The sequence below is a fragment of the Pseudorasbora parva genome, chromosome 20, assembly GCF_024679245.1.
Source record: "Pseudorasbora parva isolate DD20220531a chromosome 20, ASM2467924v1, whole genome shotgun sequence".
Lineage (NCBI taxonomy): Eukaryota > Metazoa > Chordata > Actinopteri > Cypriniformes > Gobionidae > Pseudorasbora > Pseudorasbora parva.
Window position 1 is genome coordinate 1,447,067 of NC_090191.1, and position 12,438 is coordinate 1,459,504.

At 41.1% G+C, this 12,438-nt stretch overlaps 2 protein-coding genes across 3 annotated transcripts in view; both read left to right on the top strand.

The window, feature by feature from the left end:
• The first annotated feature begins 5,215 nt into the window (after positions 1-5,215).
• ttll1 (tubulin tyrosine ligase-like family, member 1) lies at positions 5,216-11,210 on the top strand. The gene is given in 11 exon segments (XM_067428631.1): positions 5,216-5,595; positions 7,010-7,035; positions 7,038-7,217; positions 7,582-7,762; positions 9,001-9,138; positions 9,209-9,317; positions 9,877-10,020; positions 10,097-10,183; positions 10,472-10,635; positions 10,729-10,787; positions 10,790-11,210. Coding segments are annotated over 11 exon segments (1,263 nt in total). The 5' UTR covers positions 5,216-5,482; the 3' UTR covers positions 10,852-11,210.
• A 473-nt stretch (positions 11,211-11,683) lies between these two features.
• pacsin2 (protein kinase C and casein kinase substrate in neurons 2) overlaps positions 11,684-12,438 on the top strand; it is a 30,579-nt gene continuing 29,824 nt past the window's right edge. For both annotated transcript variants that reach the window (XM_067428627.1, XM_067428628.1), the window contains exon 1: positions 11,684-11,837. The gene's annotated coding sequence lies outside the window, so the exon portion shown is untranslated. The remainder of the gene's footprint in view (positions 11,838-12,438) is intronic.

Genomic DNA, 12,438 nt, shown 5'->3' on the forward strand with positions numbered 1-12,438 from the left:
GATATTGGCTGTTTATTGCTACTTATAAATCAAATATTAAGGCCTTATTCTGTATAGGACCTACATCCCTCAATCATAATAAAGGCACGGTTTTATAATCACTGATTCCAAATGTGAGGTAGTTAGGGGGGTTCGGGGGCATGCACCCCCGAGAAAATTTTGATTTCTATGATCTACATATGTGCATTTTAATATGTTCTGAAGACCAAAAAAATTGATAAAAATAGATTAAAAACCATGTCAGGGACAATTTTCGTCAGTGAAGAAAGTAAATCTGGTTAACTGATATTTATGTGTTATGAATCATTTTCGCAGACACGTTAATTTATTGAAGGCTACTGGGAAAGGTAATTATGTTTATTAAATTAATTCACAATATGCACACATTCATTAGGCTACTAATCTTATGCCCAATACAGGCAGAAAAAAATACTGAGCTATTTAATTTACTGAAGGCTACAAATGGAGTTGATTTAGACCATTTTAGTTGGCCGCCCATGATTTAGACCAACTAAAATCAGTAGCTTAGTTTGGTATAGTTCTTTTTGCGTGCATCTCTCTCTCCAACACACACGCTCGTATCCTTGATCATACTTTGCTTTGGGGTTAAAAAAAAACTGGCTACCTTCACAGCGTTATACGGTTAATGAACATCCCGACGCCGTTTAGATGAATCGCCTATATGTGAATATGTGCTGTGCAATTATTATTAAAAAAAACAACAATAAAAAAAAAACAACAAATACGACATTTTAAAGAGAAAGCGTCTGATCTGATCATATCAATATGGATACGTTTGCACCAGCTCTGCAATATAGCACTCCAGACAAGTTACATCTATTACACTTTATACAATATAGCATATTGCTTTAAAGGCACACATATAATAACTATCTATAGGCCTAATTAAAACATCTATTCAAGAAATGTATTAAAAACGGACAGACTTTAGCCTATCATTTCAGCTTTACCGGAAGGCCCCGGAAACAGGCAAGAGGTTTCGTTACGCACGTCAATCGCGCCGGCGAGTTCTGATGTTTTTTTTCCTCACTAGTCATGATAGCGGACATCATTTTTGGTCATACAGATAAATGTGAGACATAATTTATAATAAACTTACAATAACAACAAAACTTTGTGCTTTTGTAAAATAAAAACGGTGCACTTTCTGTCTGCGAGAGAATCTGGAACTCACTGAATACTTATCACATGACATAAACATGAAACATACGTCTAAAGAAAGCTTGAAACTGCTACTTTTAAATCCAACAATTCACATTTTAGAGGGAAGTGTGAGTGGAGCGCACTGGCGTACAACAGAATATCTAGCGCAGCGTCACACCAGTCTGCGTCGCTCACGTGCTCTGATGAAAAGGTGGTCAGTATCCTAAGCGTGGCGGTTGAGTGCGAATGCCGTGTGAAATCTGAAACCAGTGCATTTCATTTGAAATGTGAGTGTCACAATATCATGTGGAGTCAGTTTGTCGCCAGCGGCCCGTTTGCGATGTGGGTAGGTTTGCACTGAAGTTACGCCCCCTGACTTGAGCCATGATTTTCTCTAAATAGAACAAATTAATTATACATCATCAACCTACAGCATACTTTATACAGGGAAGAAAAAGGAAAAAATCTGTCTGGCCTGTCTGTTGTGCGGCTCTTTTTTTGCTGTGGCTGATCTAAAAAAAAAATGTTTGTAGTAAAACTACTTTAAGTAGTTAAGTTACATTCAAGCTACCCTTATGAAAAAGTAGCTACACTACTTTCAAAAAGTAGCTAGCTATATTGAAACTACTTTATTCTTCTTCTTTTTTTACAATGAGATTGTTACAAATAACTGAATAACTGTTAATGAAGAATGTTGTAATATTTGGGGTTTCAAGCAACATAATGCAATGTAATTATGATTTCACAGAGTATTGGGTGAATTCGGGTTTAATGGGACACTTTTTCCCAGTCATTTCAATGGAAAAACTGTCAGAATTATTGCACAAAATTCTGAAATATAGCCTATATCTCAAACTGGCTGTCAAAGGGCAAAATGGCTACAAATTTAACACCAGTGCAAGAACAAAATGTATGCAACTTAAATGAGATCCTCAGGAGTCAGGATTAGGCTGAAGATGCTCAGGTTACTCACAGCACATGCAGTGATGAAGCGCAAACAGAACCGCTCGGAGACTACAGTCATGAGCTGCTCGCGTGCGCATTGCTTGACTATTTATTTTCGTTACGAATTGTTTCGTTAAAAAATGGACATTTAAGTCCACATGTCATGAAACCAAGAAACTCTGCTTCTAATCACAGGTGGAGAGCTGTCATTCCAACCAACTTTGTGATGCAGTTTGCAAACGTTTGTTGGAACAATGTTTCGGGAAACACAGACTCGTTTAACGTTAATGATGGAACTTGCGACCATAGTTAGCTAGAGCTAGAGACTAGAGATGTTAGCTTCTCGTCAGAACTCAAACGGAATCTAGCTTTTGGTCGCACTACACTTATTTAGTTGCACATTTATCTTGAACCCCCTCACCGAAAGCATAACTAATCGATTACGAGTGGCTCATCAGGTGGATCTATAGATAAACTTATCTTTCAGGCATTTGACCGACAGGGTTGACACTTCAGCGTGAGAAATCGAGAGTGTGGCGTGTGAGCGTGTGAAACCATTCAATTGCGTGTGTCTCACGGCCAATGCGTGAGAGTTGGCAGCTCTGCGGTACCCATTGAGTTTTTTTTCCTGCTATGGAAGTCAACGGGTACCGTCAACTGTCTGGTTACCAACATTCTTCAACACATCGTCCTATGTGTTCAGCAGACGGAAGAAACCAATACGGGTTTGGAACAACTTGAACCATTTTTGGTGAACTATCCCTTTTGTGAAGTATCCCTTTTTATTTATGTGGCTAATTTATTGGCACGACCACTGTTTATGTGTATTTTTATAGATAGATTAGTGGCTCCGTTTTTAGCATAATCCTGTGCAAAGACAACTTTTCGAAATGGATGTTAAGTGTGTCAGTAAGTTTCATTTACACAACAAATATGAACAGTTTGTAATGATTTCTCAAAGTTTGTAAAAAGGGAAATTAAATTTAATAAAATGAATTGTTAATAAATATTTCTAAAGCTATTTGAGTCTTGTGTGATTGAAAGTAAGTTGATAATATGTAATAATTTTAGTTGAGAGAACTTAACGTGTTTAGGTGTTACCAATTGAAGTAATTTTTTTAAGTTGATCCAACTTTTTACAGTGTGGTGGACTATTGGATTGTGTGGAGATTTCACAGATTGTTATTTGCAGTCTCGGTTATATTATGAAGTATAATTTACTGTGTTTTTAGGGCGTTTATTTTGGACTTCTCTGGGAAGCTGACCCTGCTACTACATTGTGAACTTGGTGACTCATATCCTTGGCAGGATATTTTAGGAAAAACACAAGCGTACATAAATATGAATCAACGTCAAAGAAATGCCGTAAAACACCAGAGAATAGTGAAGCGCCTATATTTAAACCCATGGGAGAAGGATGTCAAGAGGAAGCTGATTCCTCAGGCTGAAACAAACTCTATTAGCCTTTAGCCTTTAGAGACGGGGCTTCATCAGAAGATCTTGAACACCTGCTAGATGAGTGAGGAAGGCTCAGATCGTTAATAGAAGACAGGCTTGATCATTGAGGATCCTAGAAATAATGAAGGGAGACTAAGAGTTATCGTATTTGAGCCTTCTGGACCATCTGAAGGCACAAAAGCCATTAAACAACTCCAGAAACAGCAGCTTAAACCACATCACTCAGAGAGAGAGAGAGATAGACTAAGGAATATACTGCACCTACATTAGTTTTCAACGCCAATAGTAGCTGAAGTGTTAATGTAATACTCATTAGTCCTGCACAGTTACTTATTAATGACGGACCATCATTATTCTCTTTGCAAATTAAGCTAATTCTGATTCTTAGTTTCCTCTGCTCAATGTTTTCCATCATTTTACGTGGTTGCGTTTCTCTCTATTTCTTCCAGTTCTTCATCTAATGTTTAATTAATTTAACCGTAACGTGACAAGCAGTACACTGCAAAAAATGCTCTTCTTGTTTAGTGCTTTTGTCTTGTTTCCAGTCCAAATATCGAAATATTCTTAAATCAAGATGCATTTACTAGATCAGTAAAACAACGTTAGATATTTGTTAGATGTTGGGGGAGTTTTAACTTAAAACAGGCAAAATGATCTGCCATTGGGGTGAGAAAAATAATCGTATTTCTGTTCGGAAACGAGAATCAAGATTTCAGAAACTAGATTATTTTCCCACCCCATTGGCAGATCATTGTGCCTGTTTTAAGCAAAAACTCACTTCATTTAGATTTTATTTTCAACTAAACAATATCTCATGTCGGTTTACTGATCTAGTAAATGCATCTTGATTTAAGAATTGTTCGATATTTAGCCTAAAAACAAGAAAAAATGACTGAGTAAGAAGAGCATTTAGTGCAGTGTAAAATGCTTTCTGCGATTCACTTACAAAGACGCACTTGATCATGACATTAAGGCTTTAAATAAACACTTTATTTTAAGGGTCCATAAGCATTAATGAAAGATTCATTTGTTCACAATTATTCAATAGTTAAGCACCAACACACTAGTATTGAATGATTAACACACAAAAAATATACGGCTTATTAAGGTGTAAATAATGGCTAATAAGCCCTTAATATAATGTTCAGTAGTGATGAAATTATATTTATGTGCCATTCTGTTAAGTTAACTGAACAATAAGCTAGTAATTATGTTTAATTACAGCTGATATTGCCGTTCTAAATGACTAAAATTGTGTAATAAAGGCAGTGTGATCCTCTATTCTAAAGTGAGTTTATCCTCATTAATTATGGCACTTATTGAGTGATATTTCAGTTTATTAATCAGAATAAGCCAATAATTACACCATTAATACAGTATTAATAAAGGCAGTGTGATCCTCTATTCTAAAGTGAGTTTATCCTCATTAATTATGGCACTTATTGAGTGATATTTCAGTTTATTAACCAGAATAAGCCAATAATTACACCATTAATACAGTATTAATAAAGGCAGTGTGATCCTCTATTCTAAAGTGAGTTTATCCTCATTAATTATGGCACTTATTGAGTGATATTTCAGTTTATTAACCAGAATAAGACAGTAATATCCACACTCTTGAGCAGAAGGGGGCGATAATGCACCAGAATAAGCTGTAAAATACACAGAAGAAGATGTGATGCTCGTCTCCTGAATTAAAGCTCATTCGTGATGACCTGATCGCGCATTGACAGTCAGTTTTGTGTGTGTTTTATTGATCATATCGGTTTATGATCAAACACACGAGCGGCGCCTATCAGCCGTGTTCAATAAGAAGACACGCATGGACATCCGGCCGCTAGATCACAGAGACATGATTATACTGCGATGAAGAAGTGACGTGTGTTTCTCAGGGCTGTGTGTGTGTGTGTGTGTGATGGCTGGGAAGGTGAAGTGGGTGACGGACATCGAGAAATCGGTGCTGATCAATAACTTTGAGAAGCGAGGATGGATCCAGGTGACGGACAGCGACGACTGGAACTTCTACTGGCAAGACCCGGCTTTATTTCATCCGCAATTACTGACATAAACATCCATTTAGTTTTATATCATAGCACATCAACTATTACACATTCAGCTAAAGTACTAACATAACCGAAAACATCAACTAAAGTGGCTTTTCCCCATACTAAACACTGCATTATTGGCTTCGGCTGACATTACCCACAAGCTCTTGTGCCGTTGTTATGTACACTTACTGACACACACACACACACACACACACACACACACACACACACACACACACACACACACACACACACACACACACGTAGTGTTTCCATGTTTTCTGGGGACTTTGCATAGGCGTAATACACACACACACACACACACACGTAAGCAAAATAATCTTAATTCAAAGAAAAAACAAGATTATTTAGTTTATCCCATTGGTAGATTACTCTGGGCTGCGTTTCCCGATAACGTTGTCTCTTAGTGTGCTAAGAAGACTCTAAAGGTATAACTTAACTGAAGATATCCTATATCATTTAGGTTTACATTAAGGTATACCTTCTTAAAGGGATAGTTCACTTTTAAATGAAAATTCTGTCATTCTTTACTCACCCTCAAGTTGTTTCAAACCTGTATGAGTTTCTTTCTTCAGCTGAACACAAGGGAAGATATTTTGAAGAATGTCAGTAACCAATCAGTTCACTGGAGCCATTGACGTCCATAGTATTTTTTGTCCTACTATTTTCAGGATTTCAGGACTGAGCTCCGTCCAGTTTGTCTTGACAAAGTTGGTCCAACAAGATCTCAAGCTGCTGAATGTGCTGTCATGGCAGACGTAATGCATTTTGAAGAGCAGCTCCTAATGTGTTAGCCAGGGGACTAAAGCGTTCACGTGTGAAATAGTGCTCATACACTAAATGGCCCCGCGGACGCACCGTCTTTGATTTAGCACACCTATTCTCTGCCATAGTTTGACCAAACTCCTCCACAATCATTCCCTTTAAATAGACTTTCCTGTCTAACGGTTTGCCAGCTGATGTACCTGTGGGTAATATCATTATAAAGCTAACAACCATTAGTGTAATGACAATAAAAATAAAATAAAAAAAACTAGCCTAATTGAACCCTGGGTGTATATTACATCTTCAGGGTTATGTTCGTATAGACGGACATGTGAAGAAGCGTTTTGCACAGTGGTGGCCACTAGTGGAATGAAGTGTTAATGGTGATAAGGTATAGCTAAGAGTGGTCCAGACCAACCTTACGAAAGTAGTATGACTTACAGAAGGTGTTCTTAACTAAGATCGGGAAACACATATTAACATTAAGGGACACCTTAAGGTATAACTTATTTTTGATGCTCATAGTAACATGCTAAAGTGTTACAAACAAGGCATTGTCACACACACACACACACACACACACTCATGTTGCCTGGTCTCCTCTGCAGGATGAGCATCCAGACCATCCGCAGTGTGTCAGCGTGGACACGGGCTACCGGCTGACGGACGAGCAGATGGTCAATCACTTCCCCAACCACTACGAGCTGACCCGGAAGGACCTGATGATCAAGAACATCAAGCGCTACCGCAAAGAGCTGGAGAAGGAGGCCAGTGCCCTGGCTGAGAAGGACGACAGCGGCAAATACTTACACCTGGGTAAAATACTCCTCCATCTCTCTCTCTCTCTCTCTCTCTCTCTCTGTCTCTGATATGTCCCGTCTCTCTCTCTCTCTCTCTCTCCTCTCTCTCTCTCTCTCTCTCTCGCTCTCTCTCGCTCTCTCTCTCTGTCTCTCTCTCTCTCTCTCTCTCTCTCTCTCTCTCTCTCTGTCTCTCTCTCTCTCTCTCTCTCTCTCTCTCTCTCTCTCTCTCTCTCTCTCTCTCTCTCTCGCTCTCTCTCGCTCTCTCTCTCTGTCTCTCTCTCTCTCTCTCTCTCTCTCTCTCTCTCTCTCTCGCTCTCTCTCGCTCTCTCTCTCTCTCTCTGTCTCTGTCTCTGATATGTCCTGTCTCTCGCTCTCCGCAGATTTCGTGCCTGTGACGTTCATGCTGCCGGCGGACTATAACCTGTTTGTGGAGGAGTTCCGCAAGAGCCCGTCCAGCACGTGGATCATGAAGCCGTGCGGGAAGGCGCAGGGAAAGGGCATCTTCCTCATCAACAAGCTCTCTCAGATCAAGAAGTGGTCCCGTGACAGCCGCACGTCCTCGTAAGAGCCGCAGGCCTGATGCTCCAACAGATAACGTAAAAAAATTACCCTCGCCAAAAAGAAATATTAGAATGGACGTTAAACACATTTCTTTTCACAAACATCTCCCCCTCCCTCTCTCATTTCTGTCAATAGGGGCGATGTTTCGGCCGGGACTTTTTACTGTCGAAGTACTCCAGAAGTGCTAATCCGCCACACATTATAGTTCTCCTTTTTAATCCGCTTAGAAAAGCCCCACGTTGTATTTTATGTCTCCATACTTGATCGTTCATCTATTGGTGTAACTGAATAGGGAACACGTGGAGGTGTTTGGTGGCTTCTAACTTGATCTCTGTTTGGTTCATAGTGAATGAACTGGGCTTAGTGGGCTAAGCTAAATGCTATCAGATCGTCACCGCACGTCAGAGATTAAGAGCACACACTGAGACGAGAGAGGTGTGTGTCAACTCGTCTTAGTTAACGGAATAACAGTTTAATATGAAAACGCGGTGGAGTATCCCTTTAAGCCACTCAAATGCATTGAGAGTGCTGGTTTGTTTAGAACTATTGCGAGCGCCATGATCTATGTGACCGCGCACGAGATGAACGCATATCGCAACTCTGTGAATGCAACGTGTGTGTGTGAGAGAGAGAAAGACAGAGCGAGCGACGGAGGGAGAGCAGGAAAAGCAGGTATCTGTGTTAAAGCATTAGTTCACCCAGAAATGTGCATTGTGTGATTAATTCCTCCTGTGGTTGGCCAGCCGTCAGTCCCTCCGCTCATCTTCACACACAGATGAAGATATTAGTGTTGAAAATCCGATGGCTCAGAAAGGCCTTCATTGACACCAATGTCATTTCCTCTCTCAAGACCCATAAAGGCACTAAGACGTCGCTACAAAGCCCATCTCACTACAGCGGCTCTACAATCATTGATGAAGAGGCCAGAATAGAGTTAGTGCGCAAAAAACACTAAATACGACTTATATAGTGATGGCCGATTCAGAACAAAGCTTCGAACCGCTATGAGTCAGTGAATCGAGTCATGATTCAAACCGTTATGAGTCAGTGAATCGACTCATGATTTGAACCGTTATGAGTCAGTGAATCGATTCATGATTTGAACCGTTATGAGTCAGTGAATCGATTCATGATTCGAACCGTTATGAGTCAGTGAATCGATTCATGATTCGAACTGTTATGAGTCAGTGAATCGATATGATTCGTATTGCGAGTCAAACTGCTGAAATGTCTGACAGGTTTGTGGCCGCTAACAGCGGGAAGGAGGCCTACGTCATCTCTCTGTACATCGACAACCCTCTGCTGATCGGCGGGAAGAAGTTCGACCTGCGTCTGTATGTGCTGGTGACCAGCTACCGGCCGCTGAAGTGCTACATGTGAGTGTGTGTGTGTGAGTGTGAGTGTGTGTGTGTCCACTCGATCCGCACTAAACGCTCTGTGTTTCAGGTATAAGCTGGGCTTCTGCCGCTTCTGCACGGTCAAATACACGCCCAGCACCAGTGAGCTGGACAACATGTTCGTGCATCTCACCAACGTGGCCATCCAGAAACATGGGGTAACTACCGGCAGGACAATAACATGGGAAGGGTTTGATTTAAAGGAACACTTTTTTGAAAATAGGCTTATTTTCCAAGTCCCTTAGAGTTAAACAGGTGAGTTTTACCGTTTTTGAATCCATTCAGCCGATCTCTATCTGGCGGCAGCACTTTTAGCATAGCTTAGCATACATCATAGAATGGGATTAGACCATTAGCATTGCGCTCAAAAAAAAGAAAGACCAAAGACTTTCAATATTTTCCTATTTAAAACTTGACTCTTCTGTAGTTACATCCTGTACTAAGACCAACGAAAAATGAAAAGTTGCACGTTTTTTTAGACTGATATAGCTGATATAGCATATGATGATAGGCTAAGTCTTTCTTGAATACGTGTTTTAATTACAGTAGGGCTATAGGTAGTTATTATATTATATTTAAAGCAATAGGCTATCTATAATTGATATGATCAGATCAGACACTTTCTCTTTAAAATGTCATGTTGTTGTTTTTTTGCCTGTCATTACTAAGTTACGCCACTCTGTGCAGCTCTTATATAGTGTGTGTGTGTGTGTGCAGGACGACTATAACCCCGTTCACGGAGGTAAATGGACGGTGGGTAACCTGCGGCTCTATCTGGAGAGCACAAGAGGACGGGACGTCACCAGCCTCCTGTTTGACCAGATCCACTGGATCATCGTCCAGTCGCTCAAAGCCGTGGCTGTAAGTCTGACCGCACCGGATATATAATAATAATCATAATCATAATAATAATAAGGTGCTTCTGTTCTCGCCGCAGCCCGTCATGAATAACGACAAGCACTGCTTCGAGTGTTACGGCTACGACATCATCATCGACGACAAGCTCAAGCCGTGGCTCATCGAGGTCACACATCTCTCTCTTTCACTCTCTGCTTTTGCCATTGTTATACGTCTATTTTAGCTTAGCTATTTTAGCTTTTAGCTTAGGTTTCAGTTTTAGTAACTTTAGCGCTTATTTCAGTTTTATCTTTTTGTTTTTTTGTTTTGTTTGAGTCAAACTTTTGCCCGGCAATAGTAAATTTTGGTTTTGTGTGTATGTGTGTGTGTGTCTCTCTCTCTCTCTCTCTGTGTGTATGTGTGTGTGTGTGTCTGTCTCTTTCTCTCTCTCTCTGTGTGTGTGTGTGTGTGTCAGGTGAACGCGTCCCCGTCCCTCACCTCCAGTACGGCTAATGACCGCATCCTGAAGTATAACCTGATCAACGACACGCTGAATATCGTCACACCTAACGCAGAGATCCCCGACTGCAGATGGAACCGCAGCCTGCCCAAAGAGGCCCTGGGACACTATCAAGTGCTGTGAGTGTGTGTGTGTGTGTGTGTGTGTTTGTTTGTGTGTCTTCGCTCGCCCCGCTGTACATCACTCTCTCTCTCTCACACACACACACACAGATACGATGAGGAGCAGGCCCTGAGCGAGAGCGCCGACCTCAGGAGTCGCTCAGGACAACCAATGGGTCAAAGGGCAGCAGGGTCGGCAGCGTGCGGACGCCATTCCCTGCCACCTGGAAATGAGACTGTGTGTGTGTGTGTGTGATGGGTAGGTTAAGAGGCAGTGTAGGGGTATAGAAACTACGGTTTGTACAGTATAAAAACCATTACGCCTATGGAATGTACCCATATTTGCCCCAAACAGTGTGTGTGTGTGTGTGTGTGTGTGTGTGTGTGTGTGTGTGTGTTTGTGTGTGTTTGTGTTTGTGAGTGTGACCTTCCCCCAGGACTGAACACAGTGACTGGGAAACCTGGGATCAGTACATGACCTCTGGGCCAAAACATCTGATGTTATTAATGAAATTAAGACTTATTATATTTAATAACATCTCTGCTGTTCTTTTGCACTTTCTGTTCATCAAATAAACTGCACTTACACTGAAGTCTGAGTCAGCAGTTTTCAACTCTGATAATCCTAAATGCCTGAAGATCATCATATCCGAGTGATATGTTGGTTTGACACATTCAGTGAATTCTGTGTTTTAAACTCATTATGCATTTTTGGAATGGGACAAATTGACACATTACATATATCGTTTGCCAAAGCAGCGACTTAAATTTGTGTTATGTTTTAATATTGACGCAGTATTTCATGTTTCTCTGTTTAATTTCTGCCGAAAAAAGCCTATAAGAATCTAATCATAAGAGTCTGACGTGTATTTACACAGAAATGCGACTGATAAATGTCAAATTACTGATATTTTATTTGTTTTATGTGTGTGTTTTGTGTGTGAAAGGGCAACAACCCTGCAAACTTAATCGTTTTCAGTAAAATATTACGAGTAAACAAATTAAATCAATATAGTTTAGTTACTAGTATTTCTGAGGTAAAGTTAGCGCGAGGGATACGCGCGCGAGCCGCGAGGGGGCAGAGCTCTGAACGGATGTGACGTCAGAGAGGCGCGCCTCCGCTCCGCTCCGCAGTCAGTCGGTTGAATATATCGATGAAAACCGGAGAAAGTCACATCGACACGCGAGCGAGCGGCGGATCGGGACTGTCACACACTCAGGTGAGCTTAAAACATCGCGTCCGCCGCCTTCCGGAGCGCCAGCGGCACTCTCCGCACTTTGTTGAGGAAACTTTTTCCTGACCGGAGTCATCGATCAAACGCTGTCGTCACACACACACACACACACAGTTCACGCGCTTCACGTCTCCGCGGTCGGCGCCAGAACCGTGTGTTTACACGCCTGCACGACACCGACAGCCGTGAGTTCGTAGGGCGGGGCTCGCGTGGGGTTTTTCCGCGGTTTCCGCGGCTCGTCTTTACCCTTTCGGCGTCTTTAACGCGGTTATTTTGATGTGTCCTCCGCGGCTGTGACGTGATAACGCTGCTAGGTGACGTCACGAGCGACCCTCACGTCACGGTCTTCCTCAGGAACGTCAACGGGCTTAAATATTATATATATATATGTGCATATGTGTGTGTTTAAACTGATTTAGCTTTATGGAAAGGCTTTTATTAGCTGATTATTATTATTAGCGTTATATAATGTGTTAACGCTTTATTTATGTGTTTGCTATAGTAATAACTGTATATTGTTCATACATGCAACCAAACCATAACCCTAGAGGAAGTACTTGTTGCTTAGTATCACTCAGTAAGTTCT